The sequence below is a fragment of the Liolophura sinensis genome, unplaced genomic scaffold (genome assembly GCF_032854445.1).
Source record: "Liolophura sinensis isolate JHLJ2023 unplaced genomic scaffold, CUHK_Ljap_v2 scaffold_99, whole genome shotgun sequence".
NCBI lineage: Eukaryota > Metazoa > Mollusca > Polyplacophora > Chitonida > Chitonidae > Liolophura > Liolophura sinensis.
In genome coordinates, this window is record NW_027018038.1 from 41610 (window position 1) to 65499 (window position 23890).

Genomic DNA, 23890 nt, shown 5'->3' on the forward strand with positions numbered 1-23890 from the left:
TTAATTGCAGATTCAACCTCTTCACTTAATCCTTTCTGCACTATTATTGGAATAAAACTTATTAAATTTACTTCCAAACCGAGTCAAGCCCCGAATCAATGCGTAGAACACAAGGAAAAAATTCTACTAGAAAACATAATAAGTATAAATATTGTAACAAATGGAAAATTTAACAACTTAAAAAATAAAATGGAGTTGAACCACTTAAGTTATAGTTAGCAGCTACAGCTTGTTCCGAACTATTTTTAACTATTTACCCATTTTAACCTTCCCTGAGCTCATTCATATAAAGTTCCTCCCAATAAAACTAAAATAATAAGAATAGCTGTAATTAACGAAAAAACGTCTGAACTTATGTTACTAGAGATTAAATATGGTAATAAAAGAATAATTTCAACATCAAAAATTAAAAAAATAACAGTAATTAAAAAAAATCGCAGAGAAAAAGGAAGCCGAGAATTTCTTTTTGGGTCAAATCCACATTCAAAAGCTGATCTCTTTTCTCGATTTTCCTTCTTCTTTTTTGTCATAAATAAAGCTACATAAGAAAGAATAAAACTAAGAATTAAATTAAATCTAAAAAATCTTAACAGTAACATCATAAGGCATTAAAGATTATTAATCTTTTAATTTACAACATCAATGTAATCCGTTCTTCCGGCGTAATACCTGAATAGATAATATTTTTATTCCTTTTTAGTTAACAGCTAAATGCTTCATCAGAGCTTCTATTCAGTATATTCAATAATCTTAGAACAGTTCTATTTGTTATTTTATGAGCCGAAATCATAAGGGTTAGCTAAGACAGACAATAGAATGGGATAGAGGATAAAATTCCTATTATTTAAATGCAAATTAAATCTTTTTTTTAAAGTACTGTCCCTAAGGATATAATATTATCATAACTAAATTAAAAGTTTAGTACCTTTCTTAGGTTACTTAGAGTAAATTATTTATCAATATTTTGTTAACTTACGATCCTCATCAGTAAATCGAAATGTAAAGAAATAGTCATACTACATCAACAAAGTGTCAATACCAAGCTGCTGCTTCAAACCCAAAATGATGATTAGCAGAAAAATGATACATCATATTTCGTACTAAGGTAATCAACAAGAATGTACTTCCAATTAAAACATGGAGTCCATGAAATCCTGTAGCAACAAAAAAAGTTGACCCATAACACCTATCTGCAATTGTAAATGAAGTCTCTATGTATTCCCCTGCTTGTAAGAAAGTAAAATAAATACCTAAAAGAACTGTGACCGTCAAAGCATAGTTTGTTCTTTTTCAATTACCCTCAAGTAATCTATGATGAGCCCAAGTTACTCTTACTCCAGAAGCTAATAAGACAGCTGTATTTAATAAAGGGACTTGAAAAGGATTAAGCGGAACGATTCCTCTTGGAGGTCAATTTATACCAATTTCTGGAGTGGGGGCTAGTCTTGAATGAAAATAAGCCCAAAAAAAAGCAAAAAAGAAAAGTACTTCGGAAGTAATAAATAAAATTATTCCTCATCGCAATCCCTGAGATACTTTTAAGGTATGATACCCTTGAAAAGTGCTCTCCCGAATAACATCACGTCATCATTGGATTATCGTTAGTATAATAAGAAGAATTCCTAGAGAGTAAAGTAACACAGAATGCCCGTGAAACCATCTTGCTAATCCTACAGTAAGACAAAAAGCCCCCATTGATCCTGTTAAAGGCCAGGGACTAAACTCAACCAAATGAAATGGGTTTCGAATCATGGCTTGCTAACACTTTGAAACTTTATATCTTCTCTAGAGAAGAAGGAGTGTTTCATGTACTTTTATATAGTTATTTCTATAGTATATATATACATGTGTATATTCATACATACATACATATATACATATATATATATATATATATATATATATATATATATACATATATATATATATATATATATATATATATATATATATATATATATATATATATATATATATATATATATATATATATATATATATATATATATATATATATATATATATATATATATATATATATATATATATATATATATATACATATATATATATATATATATATATATATATATATATATATATATATATATATATATATATATATATATATATATATATATATATATACATATATATATATATATATATATATATATATATATATATAGATAGATATAAGTAATTAATCAATCTAGGTTTTGCTACAATAGGTTAATCTAATAATTCTACAAAGTAAAAACCTAAGATTAAAGAGATTGTAGTGTAATTTTGCACAATTGATTTTCATTCAATTAGTATATATCTGTTATCTTTCTTATTATGTTTTACTTGTTATCTTAGTATATATAAGTACAGCTATTTTCCACATAGTAAGGTTAACAAAGATGTTAAAGATAATATAAATAGACCACACAAGTAAAATAAAACCCTATATTTTAAATCAAATTAAAAAGTGGTGTAGAGAAAAGCCCGTAGGATTTTGATTCCTAAAGAAAAAATTAAATATTTTTCTTTTTAAAACACTAAGTTAAAAAACTACAGGTCTTCAAAACCTGAAATGAGATATTGATTCTCGTGTTTTGTTATAAAGCAAGATGGCTGAATTGAAGGCGGTAAATTGTAGCTTTGCTAATGAAATATATTTCTCTTGTTGGTTTCGTAGTTGAATTACAATAGTGAATTGCAGGTTCATTGGTGCCTTGCGGCTGAAACTTTAGAATTATTTATTAAAATAGTAAGATAAGCTAAGTTAAGCTATTGGGTTCATACCTCAATTATGAGATAAATCTCTCTTATTAGGAGAATTTGGTTTTGGTTTTGATTTGGCTTGTGCTAGCGATAACACATGATAGTTTTGTTTGAAACTGTAAGTTATGTATCTATCTTTTTGGCTCTTAAAGAGGTTAGTCAGATGGGTTTGTTATTATCAAAGATATTGATGACAGAAATATTTACAACATCAGTGTAGAATATTAATCAAAAAGGGAACTTTGTATTAGGCAGGGCTAATAAAGGTAGCTAAATTTGTGCCAGCAGCTGCGGTTAAACAATAAGCTTAAGTCAAATAAAGGCGGTAAAAAATAGTTATGTGATTAAAAGTCATTTTTTGTATTATATAAAGGTAGAATTTTAATATAAATGCAGAGTTAATTTGTGGCTATGTGCAGAATCTGTGAAGCTTTTAGTTAAAACTGGGATTAGATACCCCATTATTAGGAAATTAAATTTGTTTACCTGGGGATTACGAGCTATAGCTTAAAATCCAAAAGACTTGGCGGTACTTTAATTTCCGTCCAGGGGAGCCTGTCCTTTAAATCGATAATCCACGTTAAACCTTACTTTACTTATTTATTTAATTAGCTTGTATACTGCCGTCATCAGCTTACGCTTGAGGCTAATAAAGTTGGCTTTTTAATTTAGTATTTTTATGTCAGGTCAAAGTGCAGCTTATGGTAAAGTAGTGATGGGTTACAATTTAAATTCGAATTTCTGTAGTTTTATTGCAATAAAGAATGAACGGTGGACTTGGAAGTAATATTTATTTAGAATAATAATATGAATGTGGTTACTAAAGTGTGTACATATCGCCCGTCGCTCTCTTAAAAATAAGAGATAAGTCGTAACATAGTAGGGGTAGCTGAAGCTGTTCCTTAGGATATAGCATAGTAAAATGTTTTTTATTTACACTGAAAAGAGGGTTGATTAAACCTATCCTAAATAGCTAAAAATTTATTTAAATGATATTTGTTAAAAATATTAAAGTTTTTGCGGGCTAGTAGTTTAAACGAAAGTCATAGAGAAAACGAAAGTACTGTAAAGGAAAATATTAAATATATATGATAGTATAAATTAATTTTAGTACCTTTTGCATTATGGTTTAACGAGAAATAAGCTTGTTTTAATGTTTTCTAGAAAGAAGAAGAGTTATATTCAGACGAATGAATAGTGTAGCATAACTATTTTTAGATCTGTTTATGGTAGTGAAACGCTAACGGATTTTCTGATAGCTAGTTGGAAGAGAAAAGCATTTGAGTGCGATTTATAAATGAAAAATAAAGTGTGATTTAGCTTGATTTTTATTTGTAAGTTTTTGTTTTTTAGGTTGAGCTAAAAAATTGATGAAAATTTATGGTTAAATTTAATGTAATGTAGGTTTAATAGTTTCTATCATTTTTACGGTTTTATAACGAAGTTTTATTAGGATTGTATGATTAAAATTTTCTGTTTATATTTTCCCTTAATTTGTAATTATGTTGAATTTAATATTTATGTTGAAATTAGTATTGGTTTATTTCTTGCTTGATGGTTTTGAACTTAAAGCTGAAACTTTTTATATATATTGAAATGAGAAAAAGGAACTCGGCAAATATGAATTTCGCCTGTTTATCAAAAACATCGCTCTTTGTAAATATAAAATAAGGAGTCGTACCTGCCCGGTGAAAAATTTAACGGCCGCAGTACCCTGACTGTGCAAAGGTAGCATAATCATTTGCCTTTTAATTGAAGGCTGGAATGAATGGTTTGACGAAATTCTTCTGTCTCTATCTTATTAAATAGAATTTAATTTTTAGGTGAAGAAGCCTGAATGAAGTCAAAAGACGAAAAGACCCTGTCGAACTTTAGAGTAATTATAAAATTATATGCTTTTTAGAATAAATGTTTTTTAGAATTTCTCTTTTGTTGGGGTGACAGAAGAACAGATAAAGCTTCTTTTAGTTGAGGAAACTTATATGTTGAAAAGATCCATAAAAATTTATGATAGTAAGATAAGTTACCGCAGGGATAACAGCGTTATTTTTCTGGAGAGTTCAAATTGAAGGAAAAGATTGCGACCTCGATGTTGGATTGGAATACCTAATAGGCGGAGAAGCTTGTTGTTGGGGGTCTGTTCGACCTTTAAATTTCCACATGATCTGAGTTCAAACCGGTGTAAGCCAGGTTGGTTTCTATCTTTGATAAAATATTATTGGTTTTAGTACGAAAGGATTAAGCTGATAAAAATTTTTTATAGATGTCAAGTTAGCAAAATAGTGCAAATAGTTTAGAACTATTATATGAAGGTTAAAATCCATCATTTGATATATTGTTTTATGAACTAAAGTGGCAGAGTAGTGCAATAGAGTTAAGTTCTATAAATAGATTGGGAGATCTCTTTAGTTGTGAAGGTTAGTTTTGTATGAATGGTTGTTTCTTATGTTTGTATTCTTTTAAGTGTAGCTTTTTTTACTCTTTTTGAGCGTAAGGGGTTAGGGTATGTTCAAATTCGCAAAGGGCCTAATAAAGTAGGATATATAGGAGTAATTCAGCCTTTAGCTGATGCTTTGAAGTTATTTTTGAAAGAGGAAAGGGGAATTAGAGTATCAAATAAAGGACCTTATTATGTGGGGCCGGGGTTGAGTTTAGTTTTATCTTTATGTCTTTGATCTTTATATTGAACTAATTTTAGGGTATGGAGGATAGAGCTTAGAGTTATGTTTTTTTTGTGTGTTTCTGCTCTTAATGTTTATGGTACTATGGTTAGGGGGTGAGCTTCTAATTCTAAGTATTCGCTTCTTGGGGCTCTTCGAGCAGTGGCACAGACAATTTCTTATGAAGTGAGGTTATTTTTACTTTTATTATCCGTTATTAGCTTAAGAGGTAGATTAAGTTTTAGTAAGATTGGCTTATTTCAATATTCATTTTGGAACATAGTAATTTTGTTTCCTGTTTTTTTTATATGGCTTGTTGTTTGTGTGGCGGAGACTAATCGGGCTCCTTTTGACTTTGCTGAAGGAGAATCAGAGCTAGTCTCTGGGTTTAATGTAGAATATGGTGGAGGTGTTTTTGCTCTAATTTTTCTTGCTGAATATGCAAGAATTTTGTTTATAAGAATAATAACTTCCATTATTTTTCTAGGGGAACAAAATATAAGGATTTTTAGTCTTTTTTTTTTCTGAAGTAAGGTGGTGATTGTTAGATTTTTCTTTATTTGAATTCGAGGGACTTACCCCCGTTTTCGTTATGATCTTCTAATGAAATTGACTTGGCTGAGTTTGTTGCCAGTTTCTTTGTTTGTGTTAGTTTGAGGAGTTGCTTTTAAATTTTTAGTTGTAGTTTTTGGGATCAGATAGCAAGATATCTTGTTTTTTGACTTCCAATGCCAATGTTTTGTTTTAAACTACTATCTGGACATGACTATGCTATCTTTGTTTTCTTTAATTTTAAGAATTGGATTTATCTTACCCATAGTGTCGCAGCCTTTGTCAATGGGAAGTTTAATTTTGATTAATAGGTTTATAATTAGGATCTGTGTTTTTTTCGAGAGGGGGAGTTGGTTTGGATTTATTTTATTTTTAATTTATATTGGAGGCCTATTAGTAATATTTGCCTATGTCACAGCATTAACTCCTAACTTAGTATTTAAGAAAGGAAGTTTAAAGTTTGGGTTTTTTTTGATATATTTTTTTTGAGTTAGTTTATTCTTATGTAGTAGTGTTGTTGGGATCCCTGGGGAAGTAGAAAGACTTTCACTTCTATGGGAAGGAGGATATCATAAGCAAGGGATATCCTTATTCTCTTTTTTTGGGGGAATGACTGCAAGGGGGTTAGTTCTTATTCTGTTGTTTATTTTGCTATGTGTAGTTAAAGTTTGCTATAAAAGCAAGGGAGCCTTACGTCCTTATAAGTAATATGCTTAAACCTTTGCGTTCTAGTCACCCTATTTTGAAGATTTTTAATGGATCTTTGGTGGACCTTCCTTCTCCTCCTAATCTGTCTATTTGATGAAATTTTGGTTCTTTATTAGGATTTTGTTTAGTTTTACAAATTTTAACTGGGCTGTTTTTAGCAATACATTATGCTACTAGAGTAGATTTAGCTTTTTCATCAGTAGCTCATATTGGTCGGGATGTTAATTTTGGGTGGGTTATTCGAAGGGCTCATGCTAATGGGGCTTCTTGGTTTTTTATTTGTATTTACTTTCATATTGCTCGAGGGCTTTATTATGGTTCTTATGTTAATATTCACACTTGAAATTTAGGAGTGATTCTTTTTTTCCTAACAATAGGAGCAGCTTTTATTGGATATGTCTTACCGTGAGGGCAGATATCTTTTTGAGGAGCTACTGTTATTACTAATCTAGTTTCTGCATTACCCTATATTGGTAAAGATGTAGTACAATGAATTTGGGGGGGATTTGCTGTTGATAATGCTACATTAACTCGATTTTTTACTCTTCATTATTTGGTTCCTTTTATTATTATATTATTTAGAGTATTGCATTTATTGTTTTTGCATGAAACGGGATCTAATAACCCTTTAGGATTAAACAGAGACATGGAAAAGGTTAGTTTGCATTCTTACTACTTATTAAAAGACTTAATTGGATTTCTTTTAGTTAGTTTTTTTCTTGTTATACTTGTCTTATTGGAACCTAATCTATTAACAGACCCGGAGAATTTTATCCCTGCTAACCCCTTGGTTACTCCAGTTCATATTCAGCCGGAATGATATTTTCTTTTTGCTTATGCTATTTTACGATCTATCCCTAATAAGCTAGGAGGAGTTCTTGGGTTACTAATGTCCATTGTAGTTCTTTTTTTTGTTCCCTTACTTCACTTAGGTGAATTTCGTTCATTAAGTTTTTATTTTTTAAATCAAGGGTTATTTTGATCTTTTGTTTCAGTCTTTTTTCTATTAACATGGATTGGTAGTCAGCCCGTGGAAGATCCTTTCATTACGATGGGGCAAATTTTGACTTTATTATATTTTTCTTTTTTTATTTTGAACCCAGTCTTCCAATGAAGAAGAGATTATGTTTTAAAAAAATAATTATTGATTACTATTCTCTTGGGAGTCAGTGTTTTGAAAACACGAAAGAAGTGTTCGAATCACTTAATAGTTTACTAAAAGAATATAATGTATTCAGTCTTTGGTTTACAAGACCAATGCTTATTAAAGCTTTTTTAGCGGATTTATTAAGATATGATAAGACTTTTTAATTCTATTTTTAGTGTTGGGGTAGTAATGAGGATTCTTTCTTTAATAGTTTTTTGTCTACAGCGAAAACACTTACTAAACTCTCTTTTAGCATTAGAAATAATAATGTTATCGATTTTTTTGGTTGTACTAGCTTCTAGCGCTAATATTAGGAGAGAAGGAATTATAGTTTTTGTAATATTAACTTTGGCTGCTTCAGAAGCAGCTTTGGGGTTAAGTTTATTAGTAATTTTAATTCGTAGACATGGGAATGACTACGTTTCTTCTTTATCAATACATAAGTGTTAGCTTCCTTAATTCTATCTTTCTTAGCTGTGTTTTTAACGAGAAATAAAAAGTGGAAGTGATACTATAGGAGATGAAGATTTTTATTGATGTTTCTTTTTATTTTGTTTTATTTTTACTCTTCTATAGGGGTTCCTAAAATTATTGGATTCTTGTTTGCGGATTCTTTATCTATTGTTTTGATTTTACTAAGGTGTTGAATTTCTTCTTTGATAATTTTGAGCAGAGGAGCAATTTTGTTTAAAAATTTTAGTAGTGGGGTTTTCTGTAATTCTGTAATTATTTTAAATCTAATAATTATTTTAGTTTTTATACAAGAAAATTTTATTTTATTTTATATCTTTTTCGAAGGCTCTTTAGTACCTACGCTTTTGTTAATTTTAATTTGAGGGTATCAGCCGGAGCGCCTTCAGGCTGGAATATATATAGTAATTTATACAGTAGCGGGAGCATTGCCTTTCTTGCTTAATTTGGTTTTTTTGTTCAAAGCTAATGGGTCTCTTTCTTTATTAATAAAATGAGGCTTGCCTTTTTTTATAAGAGATTTAATATTTTTTCTATGATGATTCTTTATAATTTTGGTTTTTCTTGTTAAACTTCCTTTATTTGGGGTTCACTTGTGATTACCTAAAGCCCATGTAGAAGCTCCAGTTGCTGGTTCTATAATTTTAGCAGCTCTTTTATTAAAGCTGGGGGGCTACGGCTTAACTCGAATTGTTATAATTTTTCCTAAAATTAATATAACTTTAAGAAGATCTTTATTGATTTTTAGAATTATAGGAGGGGTTTTAAGAAGAATGGTGTGTATTCGTCAAATCGATATAAAAAGGTTAATTGCCTATTCTTCTATTGGTCATATGGGCTTGATGGCTGGGAGAATCTTGAGTGGTAGATTTTGAGGATTATCTGGGGGAGTAATAATAATGGTTGGTCATGCTTTTTCTTCGTCGGGCCTTTTTTTCATAGCCAATATTTTTTATAATAAAAGAGGATCTCGAAGAATCCTAATTTGTAAAGGATTTATTTGTATTTTACCGATTTTAAGACTATCTTTATTTCTATTATGTTCTGCTAATATAGCTGCTCCGCCTTCGTTAAACTTATTGAGAGAAATTATAATAATTATTAGGATTTTAAAAGTATCTCCTTTTCTTTTCTTTCCTTTAGCAATCCTAAGATTTTTAGTAGCTGTTTATAGTTTATTTTTGTACACTAACACTCAGCACGGACAGTTCTCAAGTTTTATTAACCCTTTCAATGGGGTAGGGATTTTAACTTATTTAGTTATCTTTATACATTGAATTCCTGTTCAATTAACTTTATTAATCGGAGGATTATTTTTTTGTTAACTTAGTTTATAAAAACATTAGATTGTGATTCTAAAATAAAGGCTTTACTTAGTTAACAATGAAATTTATTATGAATAGCAGGTTATTTGCTTCGTTATTTCTTTTTTTTTATGTATTTTTAGGGGTAAAGGCGGTAGCTATACTTATATATTACCATAAGAGAGTTTTATTACATATTATTTTTTTCGAATTAAATTCTGTTTTTATAACCTTTCCTGTTATCTTTGATTGAAAAAGAATTATATTTAGAGTTCTAGTTTGTTTTATTTCTAGCTGCGTAATATTTTTCTCTAAAAGTTACATATCTAATGATATTTTTTTATCTCGGTTTGTTTGAATTGTTATATTATTTGTTTTATCCATAAATTTTTTGATTTTTATTCCAAATTTAATTTCTTTATTATTAGGCTGAGATGGGCTAGGGTTAGTTTCATTTTGTTTGGTGATTTATTATCAAAATCCTAAATCATTAGGGGCCGGATTAATAACCGCTTTTATAAATCGGATTGGAGATGTTGGGATTTTAATAAGAGCTGGTTGAATGTTTAGCCAAGGGCATTGAGATGGTACTTTTATTTGAAATTTTGATATAAGATATATAAGAGCTTTTATAATTCTTCTAGCAGGTATAACTAAAAGTGCTCAAATTCCTTTTTGCAGATGACTTCCAGCTGCTATGGCGGCTCCAACCCCTGTCTCAGCTTTAGTTCATTCCTCTACCTTGGTCACAGCCGGGGTTTTTCTTTTAATTCGATTTTTTTCTTTCTTAGACCAGCTTGTATGGTTTAAACCAGCAGTTTTATTCATTTCAGTAAGAACTATATTAATAGCAGGAATTGCAGCCAACTTTGAAATAGATTTAAAAAAAATCATTGCCTTGTCTACTTTAAGCCAGCTAGGAGTAATGATAATAAGGATTGGAATTGGTTATCCTGAGTTAGCTTTGATTCATTTATTTACTCATGCTTTATTCAAGGCCCTTCTCTTCTTGTGTGCCGGAAATATTATTCATCTCCATAATAATAATCAAGACATTCGAAAAATAAGACAGCTTTGGAAACATTTGCCTGTAACTAGAACTTGTTTTAATATTGCTAACCTAGCTTTATGTGGAATTCCATTTTTCGCAGGATTTTATTCTAAAGATTACATTATTGAGATAATAATTTTTGATCAAATAAACTTGGTTACAAGAATAATAGTTTTCTTGGCTACTTTTTTAACTGTAATATACTCTGTCCGTTTGTCAATTCTTGTTTTCTGAAGTTCTATAACTCAAAATCCCTATCTATGCAATAGAGATGAAGATATTTATATTCTTATGCCTCTATTAATATTAACAAGAGGGGCTATCTTAAGAGGGGCGGCTTTTTCTTGATTGATAATAAGACCTGCGCTTATTCCTTTTATTAGTATATTTGACAAAATATTAGTTTTATCTCTAACAGTGGTCAGAGGGGCTATAGGAGGAATTTTATTTAGAAATGCTTTTCACAAAAAAAAGATAATAATCAATGATTTTTTTTCATACATATGATTTATATCTCTTTTAAGCAATAACTTTGTTAGTATTCCGGTTCTAAAGTCAGGACAAATAGCCCTTAAAGTTTTAGACTTAGGTTGGTTAGAAAACATCAGGGGAGAAGGAATTTTTAGATTTTTAATCAACTGTTCTAGTAATAACCAAAAAAGTCAAGGAAATTTATTTAACTCTATTGTTAGATTAAGTCTAATCACTTTAAGATTTTTTCCTCTTTTTTTCTATTTTTTCTAATAGGATATGTAGCTTATTGATAAGAGCGTAGCAGTGAAGTTGCTAAGGAATTATGTTTTAATTATATCTATTAGCGTTATATAACTATATAAATCTAATTATTTATCTATAGTTCAGGGTGATCGTCTGAGTAAAGAGTAATTAATAATGAAAAAATATAAGCTTGAATTAAGCTAACTCCAACTTCGAACATAAAATAAAAAATCTCAATAAAAATTAAAAGTAAAATGATGATTGAAGAGTATCTAAAAATACCTGCTCTTAAATAAGCCCCAATAAGACCTAAAATAATATGGCCAGCTCTTATATTTGCGGTTAACCGAATTGATAAAGTAATAGGTCGAACAGAAATACTAACTGTCTCAACTAGAACTAGAAATGGATTTAAAACCCTAGGGGCTCCTCTTGGTAAAAAATGAGAAATTACTCTTTTTAAATTAAAAAATACTCCCGATAGGATCAAAGCAAATCAAAGAGGAAGCCCAAAAGAAAAAGCAAAGACTAAGTGACTAGTGATTCTAAAAACATAAGGAGATAGGCCCAGAAGATTTATAATAATTAATATTATAAAAATAGAAATAACGGCATTGTTAAAACCACTTATTCTTCCTCCTTTTGTCCGTATTGCCTGTATTATCATAAATCCCTTAATCTTAATTACAAAAGCAGCTCAACGCGAAGATCCTCTTCAATAAAGCCTTTGGATATAATATAACGGCAATGCTCTTATTATTCAAATTAAAGGAATTTTTTTCAGAATAGTAAAGTTTTGTTCATCAAATCTAGAGAAGATATCTATTAACATTTTATTAAAACATATTAAATTATCATATTCAACTTTTATTTTTAGTTTTTCTGGATTTTCTTTCTTTCTTAACATAGTATTCTTTCTTTTTTATTCATCAGATTGAAATTATAATAAAAAAAACTATAGATCAAAAGAGAAAAATCAACAATAATCAATTTAAAGGGGCTAGCTGAGGCATAAAGAAATACTAACTTAGTAGTAACTAAAACTTGACAAGTTTTTATTATGAATTAACTAACTTCTTAATTATCAGAAGTAAATCTTAAAATTCAATTGATAAATGAATTTGTATCTACCACTTCCAATACAATTGGTATAAAAGAATGATTAGCCCCACAAATCTCAGAACACTGTCCATAAAATACTCCGGGGATCTTAGAAATAAATCTGAGTTGATTAAGACGCCCAGGAACAGCATCAGCTTTTATTCCTATTGAAGGAACTGTTCAGGAATGAAGAACGTCAGCTGCTGTAACTAATACCCGAACTTTAGAATTTATAGGAACCACTCTTCGATGATCTACTTCTAATAATCGATAATCCCCCCTATTCAATTCTTCAGTCGGAAGTATATAAGAATCAAATTCCACTGTCAGAAAGTCCGAGTATTCATATCTTCAATATCATTGATGTCCAATAGCTTTTACAGTTAAAACAGGAGATTCAACTTCATCTAGCAGATATAATAATCGTAAAGAAGGAAAAGCTAAAAAAATTAAAATAACCGCTGGAAGAATAGTTCAAATAGTTTCAATTTCCTGCCTTTCTAAAGTAAACCGAGATGTTATTTTGTTAGACATTAATGAAATAGCAGCATATATTAAGAGTCTAATAATTATAATTAGTACTAATATTGCATGATCATGAAAAAAAATTAGTTGCTCCATTATAGGAGATGCCGCATCTTGAAATCCTCATTGTCCTCAAAAAGCCATATCTTAACTTAAGTTACAATCGCCCCTGTTTCATCACTACCATGGAAATCTAAAGGGACAGTGTTATCTCATTCTAAAGCAGAGGACAAATGTCTTCTTCAAATAACTCCTCGCTGAGAAATTAATCTTTCTCAGACAATAAATATGAAAAACAGCACTGCAATAAATGAAATTAAAGAGCCAATAGAAGATACTACATTTCATTTTATATAAGCGTCTGGATAATCTGAATATCGCCGAGGTATTCCTCTTAACCCCAGGAAATGTTGAGGAAAAAAAGTCAAATTTACTCCGATGAACATAATAAAAAAATGGGACTTAGTCCATCGTTCATGTAAAACAAGGCCAGATATTAGTGGATATCAGTAATTAAAAGCTCCGAAGAGAGCAAATACAGCTCCTATTGACAAGACATAGTGAAAATGTGCTACTACATAATAACTGTCATGTAACATAATATCTAAAGAAGAATTAGATAGGACGATTCCTGTTAATCCTCCTACAGTAAATAAGAAAATAAATCCGAGCGCTCATAATATAGCCCTTTCATACTTAATTCGGGAACCATGAACCGTAGCTAATCATCTAAAAATCTTAATTCCGGTTGGAACTGCAATAATTATAGTCGCTGCAGTAAAGTAAGCACGAGTATCTACGTCCATACCAACTACAAACATATGATGAGCTCAAACGATAAATCCTAATAATCCAATAGCTAATATCGCATAAATTATTCCTAGGGTGCCAAAAGTTTCCTTTTTAGACGTATAATGTATTACAATATGGGAGATCATTCCAAATCCTGGAAGGATTAAAATATACACTTCTGGGTGTCCAAAAAACCAAAATAAATGTTGATATAAAATTGGGTCACCGCCTCCTGCTGGGTCAAAAAATGCTGTGTTAAAATTTCGGTCTGTTAACAATATTGTGATTCCCCCTGCTAAAACTGGGAGAGATAGAAGTAAAAGAATAGCTGTGATTTTTACTGACCAAACGAATAGAGGAAGTCGTTCCAGCTGTATTCCTTTTCAACGTATATTAAAAACAGTAGTGATAAAATTTACAGCTCCCAAGATAGAAGAAACTCCAGCTAGATGGAGAGAAAAAATAGCCAAATCAACCGATCCTCCTGCATGGGCGATATTTCCAGCCAAAGGAGGATAAACGGTCCATCCGGTTCCCACACCTCTTTCAACAGCAGCAGAACCTAATAATAGGCATAAAGCAGGAGGAAGAAGTCAAAATCTCATATTATTAAGCCGAGGAAAAGCTATATCTGGAGCACCTAATATTAAAGGAACTAACCAATTACCAAATCCCCCAATCATTATAGGTATTACTAGAAAAAAAATTATTACAAAAGCATGAGCTGTAACAATAACATTATATAATTGGTCATCCCCTAGTAAAGCCCCAGGCTGTCCTAACTCAGCACGAATTAGAAGACTTAGTGCAGTTCCCACTAGCCCTGATCAAATTCCAAATAAAATATATAAAGTTCCAATATCTTTATGATTAGTAGAAAAAAATCATCGCATACTAAATTAAAGCTCCCAAATAATTAATAAAACAAATACCTCCTAAATTTAATACTAAAAATATGCTAATAAAAAAAAATTCTTTTTTATTCATTTTTTTTCAAGAAACAGAACTCCTTAAAATTACAGAGAACCCTAGAATTAAATAATAATATAATCTAATTATTGATCCTAAAATTAAAATAAAAGGCAAAAAAAGAATATTTATAACAATTAGCTTCCTAAGAACCAATCACTTAGAAAAAAATCCTAATAAAGGGGGTATTCCCCCGAGTGAAATAATAGTTACGCAAAAGCACGCTCGTGAGAATTTTCTTCATATAAAAATACTTAAGAATTGTTGACTATTTTTAACTTCCTCTGTTAAAAATAAACTTAGTGCGGAAAATAAGATTAAAGAATACAGAAAAAGGTAAATAAAAGATATTTCTACTCTGATTAAAGATGCAGAGATCATTCAACCATTATGAAGAATTGAAGAATAGGCTAATAATCCTCGAATAGAAGTTTGATTAAGTCCACCAACCCCTCCAAAGAATCTTGATATTAATACCATTATAATTGCTTGGATAGACGAGATATAGAAAAAAAAACAAATGAGAAATAAAGGAGCAACTTTCTGTCAAGTTATTAATAAAGAATTAGATACCCAAGACAAACCGCTGATTACTCCTGGAAGTCAAAAGTGAAAAGGTGCTATCCCCATTTTTAATAGAAGACTTATTATAATAAAACTTCTACTAAAAATTTTCCTTCTTACTATAGATCAATCTCCTTGCTCTCAAAATACTATAGAAGCTAATAAAAGCAGTAAAGCTGAAGCTACTGCTTGAATCAAGAAATACTTAATTGCAGATTCAACCTCTTCACTTAATCCTTTCTGCACTATTATTGGAATAAAACTTATTAAATTTACTTCCAAACCGAGTCAAGCCCCGAATCAATGCGTAGAACACAAGGAAAAAATTCTACTAGAAAACATAATAAGTATAAATATTGTAACAAATGGAAAATTTAACAACTTAAAAAATAAAATGGAGTTGAACCACTTAAGTTATAGTTAGCAGCTACAGCTTGTTCCGAACTATTTTTAACTATTTACCCATTTTAACCTTCCCTGAGCTCATTCATATAAAGTTCCTCCCAATAAAACTAAAATAATAAGAATAGCTGTAATTAACGAAAAAACGTCTGAACTTATGTTACTAGAGATTAAATATGGTAATAAAAGAATAATTTCAACATCAAAAATTAAAAAAATAACAGTAATTAAAAAAAATCGCAGAGAAAAAGGAAGCCGAGAATTTCTTTTTGGGTCAAATCCACATTCAAAAGCTGATCTCTTTTCTCGATTTTCCTTCTTCTTTTTTGTCATAAATAAAGCTACATAAGAAAGAATAAAACTAAGAATTAAATTAAATCTAAAAAATCTTAACAGTAACATCATAAGGCATTAAAGATTATTAATCTTTTAATTTACAACATCAATGTAATCCGTTCTTCCGGCGTAATACCTGAATAGATAATATTTTTATTCCTTTTTAGTTAACAGCTAAATGCTTCATCAGAGCTTCTATTCAGTATATTCAATAATCTTAGAACAGTTCTATTTGTTATTTTATGAGCCGAAATCATAAGGGTTAGCTAAGACAGACAATAGAATGGGATAGAGGATAAAATTCCTATTATTTAAATGCAAATTAAATCTTTTTTTTAAAGTACTGTCCCTAAGGATATAATATTATCATAACTAAATTAAAAGTTTAGTACCTTTCTTAGGTTACTTAGAGTAAATTATTTATCAATATTTTGTTAACTTACGATCCTCATCAGTAAATCGAAATGTAAAGAAATAGTCATACTACATCAACAAAGTGTCAATACCAAGCTGCTGCTTCAAACCCAAAATGATGATTAGCAGAAAAATGATACATCATATTTCGTACTAAGGTAATCAACAAGAATGTACTTCCAATTAAAACATGGAGTCCATGAAATCCTGTAGCAACAAAAAAAGTTGACCCATAACACCTATCTGCAATTGTAAATGAAGTCTCTATGTATTCCCCTGCTTGTAAGAAAGTAAAATAAATACCTAAAAGAACTGTGACCGTCAAAGCATAGTTTGTTCTTTTTCAATTACCCTCAAGTAATCTATGATGAGCCCAAGTTACTCTTACTCCAGAAGCTAATAAGACAGCTGTATTTAATAAAGGGACTTGAAAAGGATTAAGCGGAACGATTCCTCTTGGAGGTCAATTTATACCAATTTCTGGAGTGGGGGCTAGTCTTGAATGAAAATAAGCCCAAAAAAAAGCAAAAAAGAAAAGTACTTCGGAAGTAATAAATAAAATTATTCCTCATCGCAATCCCTGAGATACTTTTAAGGTATGATACCCTTGAAAAGTGCTCTCCCGAATAACATCACGTCATCATTGGATTATCGTTAGTATAATAAGAAGAATTCCTAGAGAGTAAAGTAACACAGAATGCCCGTGAAACCATCTTGCTAATCCTACAGTAAGACAAAAAGCCCCCATTGATCCTGTTAAAGGCCAGGGACTAAACTCAACCAAATGAAATGGGTTTCGAATCATGGCTTGCTAACACTTTGAAACTTTATATCTTCTCTAGAGAAGAAGGAGTGTTTCATGTACTTTTATATAGTTATTTCTATAGTATATATATACATGTGTATATTCATACATACATACATATATACATATATATATATATATATATATATATATATATATACATATATATATATATATATATATATATATATATATATATATATATATATATATATATATATATATATATATATATATATATATATATATATATATATATATATATATATATATATATATATATATATATATATATATATACATATATATATATATATATATATATATATATATATATATATATATATATATATATATATATATATATATATATATATATATACATATATATATATATATATATATATATATATATATATATAGATAGATATAAGTAATTAATCAATCTAGGTTTTGCTACAATAGGTTAATCTAATAATTCTACAAAGTAAAAACCTAAGATTAAAGAGATTGTAGTGTAATTTTGCACAATTGATTTTCATTCAATTAGTATATATCTGTTATCTTTCTTATTATGTTTTACTTGTTATCTTAGTATATATAAGTACAGCTATTTTCCACATAGTAAGGTTAACAAAGATGTTAAAGATAATATAAATAGACCACACAAGTAAAATAAAACCCTATATTTTAAATCAAATTAAAAAGTGGTGTAGAGAAAAGCCCGTAGGATTTTGATTCCTAAAGAAAAAATTAAATATTTTTCTTTTTAAAACACTAAGTTAAAAAACTACAGGTCTTCAAAACCTGAAATGAGATATTGATTCTCGTGTTTTGTTATAAAGCAAGATGGCTGAATTGAAGGCGGTAAATTGTAGCTTTGCTAATGAAATATATTTCTCTTGTTGGTTTCGTAGTTGAATTACAATAGTGAATTGCAGGTTCATTGGTGCCTTGCGGCTGAAACTTTAGAATTATTTATTAAAATAGTAAGATAAGCTAAGTTAAGCTATTGGGTTCATACCTCAATTATGAGATAAATCTCTCTTATTAGGAGAATTTGGTTTTGGTTTTGATTTGGCTTGTGCTAGCGATAACACATGATAGTTTTGTTTGAAACTGTAAGTTATGTATCTATCTTTTTGGCTCTTAAAGAGGTTAGTCAGATGGGTTTGTTATTATCAAAGATATTGATGACAGAAATATTTACAACATCAGTGTAGAATATTAATCAAAAAGGGAACTTTGTATTAGGCAGGGCTAATAAAGGTAGCTAAATTTGTGCCAGCAGCTGCGGTTAAACAATAAGCTTAAGTCAAATAAAGGCGGTAAAAAATAGTTATGTGATTAAAAGTCATTTTTTGTATTATATAAAGGTAGAATTTTAATATAAATGCAGAGTTAATTTGTGGCTATGTGCAGAATCTGTGAAGCTTTTAGTTAAAACTGGGATTAGATACCCCATTATTAGGAAATTAAATTTGTTTACCTGGGGATTACGAGCTATAGCTTAAAATCCAAAAGACTTGGCGGTACTTTAATTTCCGTCCAGGGGAGCCTGTCCTTTAAATCGATAATCCACGTTAAACCTTACTTTACTTATTTATTTAATTAGCTTGTATACTGCCGTCATCAGCTTACGCTTGAGGCTAATAAAGTTGGCTTTTTAATTTAGTATTTTTATGTCAGGTCAAAGTGCAGCTTATGGTAAAGTAGTGATGGGTTACAATTTAAATTCGAATTTCTGTAGTTTTATTGCAATAAAGAATGAACGGTGGACTTGGAAGTAATATTTATTTAGAATAATAATATGAATGTGGTTACTAAAGTGTGTACATATCGCCCGTCGCTCTCTTAAAAATAAGAGATAAGTCGTAACATAGTAGGGGTAGCTGAAGCTGTTCCTTAGGATATAGCATAGTAAAATGTTTTTTATTTACACTGAAAAGAGGGTTGATTAAACCTATCCTAAATAGCTAAAAATTTATTTAAATGATATTTGTTAAAAATATTAAAGTTTTTGCGGGCTAGTAGTTTAAACGAAAGTCATAGAGAAAACGAAAGTACTGTAAAGGAAAATATTAAATATATATGATAGTATAAATTAATTTTAGTACCTTTTGCATTATGGTTTAACGAGAAATAAGCTTGTTTTAATGTTTTCTAGAAAGAAGAAGAGTTATATTCAGACGAATGAATAGTGTAGCATAACTATTTTTAGATCTGTTTATGGTAGTGAAACGCTAACGGATTTTCTGATAGCTAGTTGGAAGAGAAAAGCATTTGAGTGCGATTTATAAATGAAAAATAAAGTGTGATTTAGCTTGATTTTTATTTGTAAGTTTTTGTTTTTTAGGTTGAGCTAAAAAATTGATGAAAATTTATGGTTAAATTTAATGTAATGTAGGTTTAATAGTTTCTATCATTTTTACGGTTTTATAACGAAGTTTTATTAGGATTGTATGATTAAAATTTTCTGTTTATATTTTCCCTTAATTTGTAATTATGTTGAATTTAATATTTATGTTGAAATTAGTATTGGTTTATTTCTTGCTTGATGGTTTTGAACTTAAAGCTGAAACTTTTTATATATATTGAAATGAGAAAAAGGAACTCGGCAAATATGAATTTCGCCTGTTTATCAAAAACATCGCTCTTTGTAAATATAAAATAAGGAGTCGTACCTGCCCGGTGAAAAATTTAACGGCCGCAGTACCCTGACTGTGCAAAGGTAGCATAATCATTTGCCTTTTAATTGAAGGCTGGAATGAATGGTTTGACGAAATTCTTCTGTCTCTATCTTATTAAATAGAATTTAATTTTTAGGTGAAGAAGCCTGAATGAAGTCAAAAGACGAAAAGACCCTGTCGAACTTTAGAGTAATTATAAAATTATATGCTTTTTAGAATAAATGTTTTTTAGAATTTCTCTTTTGTTGGGGTGACAGAAGAACAGATAAAGCTTCTTTTAGTTGAGGAAACTTATATGTTGAAAAGATCCATAAAAATTTATGATAGTAAGATAAGTTACCGCAGGGATAACAGCGTTATTTTTCTGGAGAGTTCAAATTGAAGGAAAAGATTGCGACCTCGATGTTGGATTGGAATACCTAATAGGCGGAGAAGCTTGTTGTTGGGGGTCTGTTCGACCTTTAAATTTCCACATGATCTGAGTTCAAACCGGTGTAAGCCAGGTTGGTTTCTATCTTTGATAAAATATTATTGGTTTTAGTACGAAAGGATTAAGCTGATAAAAATTTTTTATAGATGTCAAGTTAGCAAAATAGTGCAAATAGTTTAGAACTATTATATGAAGGTTAAAATCCATCATTTGATATATTGTTTTATGAACTAAAGTGGCAGAGTAGTGCAATAGAGTTAAGTTCTATAAATAGATTGGGAGATCTCTTTAGTTGTGAAGGTTAGTTTTGTATGAATGGTTGTTTCTTATGTTTGTATTCTTTTAAGTGTAGCTTTTTTTACTCTTTTTGAGCGTAAGGGGTTAGGGTATGTTCAAATTCGCAAAGGGCCTAATAAAGTAGGATATATAGGAGTAATTCAGCCTTTAGCTGATGCTTTGAAGTTATTTTTGAAAGAGGAAAGGGGAATTAGAGTATCAAATAAAGGACCTTATTATGTGGGGCCGGGGTTGAGTTTAGTTTTATCTTTATGTCTTTGATCTTTATATTGAACTAATTTTAGGGTATGGAGGATAGAGCTTAGAGTTATGTTTTTTTTGTGTGTTTCTGCTCTTAATGTTTATGGTACTATGGTTAGGGGGTGAGCTTCTAATTCTAAGTATTCGCTTCTTGGGGCTCTTCGAGCAGTGGCACAGACAATTTCTTATGAAGTGAGGTTATTTTTACTTTTATTATCCGTTATTAGCTTAAGAGGTAGATTAAGTTTTAGTAAGATTGGCTTATTTCAATATTCATTTTGGAACATAGTAATTTTGTTTCCTGTTTTTTTTATATGGCTTGTTGTTTGTGTGGCGGAGACTAATCGGGCTCCTTTTGACTTTGCTGAAGGAGAATCAGAGCTAGTCTCTGGGTTTAATGTAGAATATGGTGGAGGTGTTTTTGCTCTAATTTTTCTTGCTGAATATGCAAGAATTTTGTTTATAAGAATAATAACTTCCATTATTTTTCTAGGGGAACAAAATATAAGGATTTTTAGTCTTTTTTTTTTCTGAAGTAAGGTGGTGATTGTTAGATTTTTCTTTATTTGAATTCGAGGGACTTACCCCCGTTTTCGTTATGATCTTCTAATGAAATTGACTTGGCTGAGTTTGTTGCCAGTTTCTTTGTTTGTGTTAGTTTGAGGAGTTGCTTTTAAATTTTTAGTTGTAGTTTTTGGGATCAGATAGCAAGATATCTTGTTTTTTGACTTCCAATGCCAATGTTTTGTTTTAAACTACTATCTGGACATGACTATGCTATCTTTGTTTTCTTTAATTTTAAGAATTGGATTTATCTTACCCATAGTGTCGCAGCCTTTGTCAATGGGAAGTTTAATTTTGATTAATAGGTTTATAATTAGGATCTGTGTTTTTTTCGAGAGGGGGAGTTGGTTTGGATTTATTTTATTTTTAATTTATATTGGAGGCCTATTAGTAATATTTGCCTATGTCACAGCATTAACTCCTAACTTAGTATTTAAGAAAGGAAGTTTAAAGTTTGGGTTTTTTTTGATATATTTTTTTTGAGTTAGTTTATTCTTATGTAGTAGTGTTGTTGGGATCCCTGGGGAAGTAGAAAGACTTTCACTTCTATGGGAAGGAGGATATCATAAGCAAGGGATATCCTTATTCTCTTTTTTTGGGGGAATGACTGCAAGGGGGTTAGTTCTTATTCTGTTGTTTATTTTGCTATGTGTAGTTAAAGTTTGCTATAAAAGCAAGGGAGCCTTACGTCCTTATAAGTAATATGCTTAAACCTTTGCGTTCTAGTCACCCTATTTTGAAGATTTTTAATGGATCTTTGGTGGACCTTCCTTCTCCTCCTAATCTGTCTATTTGATGAAATTTTGGTTCTTTATTAGGATTTTGTTTAGTTTTACAAATTTTAACTGGGCTGTTTTTAGCAATACATTATGCTACTAGAGTAGATTTAGCTTTTTCATCAGTAGCTCATATTGGTCGGGATGTTAATTTTGGGTGGGTTATTCGAAGGGCTCATGCTAATGGGGCTTCTTGGTTTTTTATTTGTATTTACTTTCATATTGCTCGAGGGCTTTATTATGGTTCTTATGTTAATATTCACACTTGAAATTTAGGAGTGATTCTTTTTTTCCTAACAATAGGAGCAGCTTTTATTGGATATGTCTTACCGTGAGGGCAGATATCTTTTTGAGGAGCTACTGTTATTACTAATCTAGTTTCTGCATTACCCTATATTGGTAAAGATGTAGTACAATGAATTTGGGGGGGATTTGCTGTTGATAATGCTACATTAACTCGATTTTTTACTCTTCATTATTTGGTTCCTTTTATTATTATATTATTTAGAGTATTGCATTTATTGTTTTTGCATGAAACGGGATCTAATAACCCTTTAGGATTAAACAGAGACATGGAAAAGGTTAGTTTGCATTCTTACTACTTATTAAAAGACTTAATTGGATTTCTTTTAGTTAGTTTTTTTCTTGTTATACTTGTCTTATTGGAACCTAATCTATTAACAGACCCGGAGAATTTTATCCCTGCTAACCCCTTGGTTACTCCAGTTCATATTCAGCCGGAATGATATTTTCTTTTTGCTTATGCTATTTTACGATCTATCCCTAATAAGCTAGGAGGAGTTCTTGGGTTACTAATGTCCATTGTAGTTCTTTTTTTTGTTCCCTTACTTCACTTAGGTGAATTTCGTTCATTAAGTTTTTATTTTTTAAATCAAGGGTTATTTTGATCTTTTGTTTCAGTCTTTTTTCTATTAACATGGATTGGTAGTCAGCCCGTGGAAGATCCTTTCATTACGATGGGGCAAATTTTGACTTTATTATATTTTTCTTTTTTTATTTTGAACCCAGTCTTCCAATGAAGAAGAGATTATGTTTTAAAAAAATAATTATTGATTACTATTCTCTTGGGAGTCAGTGTTTTGAAAACACGAAAGAAGTGTTCGAATCACTTAATAGTTTACTAAAAGAATATAATGTATTCAGTCTTTGGTTTACAAGACCAATGCTTATTAAAGCTTTTTTAGCGGATTTATTAAGATATGATAAGACTTTTTAATTCTATTTTTAGTGTTGGGGTAGTAATGAGGATTCTTTCTTTAATAGTTTTTTGTCTACAGCGAAAACACTTACTAAACTCTCTTTTAGCATTAGAAATAATAATGTTATCGATTTTTTTGGTTGTACTAGCTTCTAGCGCTAATATTAGGAGAGAAGGAATTATAGTTTTTGTAATATTAACTTTGGCTGCTTCAGAAGCAGCTTTGGGGTTAAGTTTATTAGTAATTTTAATTCGTAGACATGGGAATGACTACGTTTCTTCTTTATCAATACATAAGTGTTAGCTTCCTTAATTCTATCTTTCTTAGCTGTGTTTTTAACGAGAAATAAAAAGTGGAAGTGATACTATAGGAGATGAAGATTTTTA

General features: G+C 29.9%; 3 protein-coding genes and 5 pseudogenes across 3 annotated transcripts; 4 read left to right on the plus strand and 4 right to left on the minus strand.

Moving 5' to 3' along the window:
* Positions 1 to 945: 945 nt before the first annotated feature.
* On the minus strand, positions 946 to 1767 carry LOC135481439 (cytochrome c oxidase subunit 3-like; annotated as a pseudogene).
* Positions 1768 to 2615: 848 nt separating this feature from the next.
* On the plus strand, positions 2616 to 7838 carry LOC135481468 (NADH-ubiquinone oxidoreductase chain 1-like; annotated as a pseudogene).
* Positions 6787 to 7838, plus strand: LOC135481454 (cytochrome b-like; the record flags this gene model as incomplete). Its single annotated transcript, XM_064761269.1, is given in 1 exon segment — positions 6787 to 7838. A coding segment is annotated over 1 exon segment (723 nt), but the record flags the coding sequence as incomplete, so codon positions are not given.
* A 1849-nt stretch (positions 7839 to 9687) lies between these two features.
* LOC135481431 (NADH-ubiquinone oxidoreductase chain 5-like) lies at positions 9688 to 11408 on the plus strand. Its single transcript, XM_064761254.1, is given in 1 exon segment — positions 9688 to 11408. A coding segment is annotated over 1 exon segment (1206 nt). The 5' UTR covers positions 9688 to 9690; the 3' UTR covers positions 10897 to 11408.
* Positions 11409 to 13148: 1740 nt separating this feature from the next.
* On the minus strand, positions 13149 to 13826 carry LOC135481444 (cytochrome c oxidase subunit 1-like; annotated as a pseudogene).
* LOC135481451 (cytochrome c oxidase subunit 1-like) lies at positions 13149 to 14690 on the minus strand. The gene is given in 1 exon segment (XM_064761266.1): positions 13149 to 14690. A coding segment is annotated over 1 exon segment (855 nt). The 3' UTR covers positions 13149 to 13835.
* Positions 14691 to 16480: 1790 nt separating this feature from the next.
* On the minus strand, positions 16481 to 17302 carry LOC135481436 (cytochrome c oxidase subunit 3-like; annotated as a pseudogene).
* An 834-nt stretch (positions 17303 to 18136) lies between these two features.
* LOC135481469 (NADH-ubiquinone oxidoreductase chain 1-like) lies at positions 18137 to 22212 on the plus strand (annotated as a pseudogene).
* The last annotated feature ends 1678 nt before the right edge of the window (positions 22213 to 23890 follow it).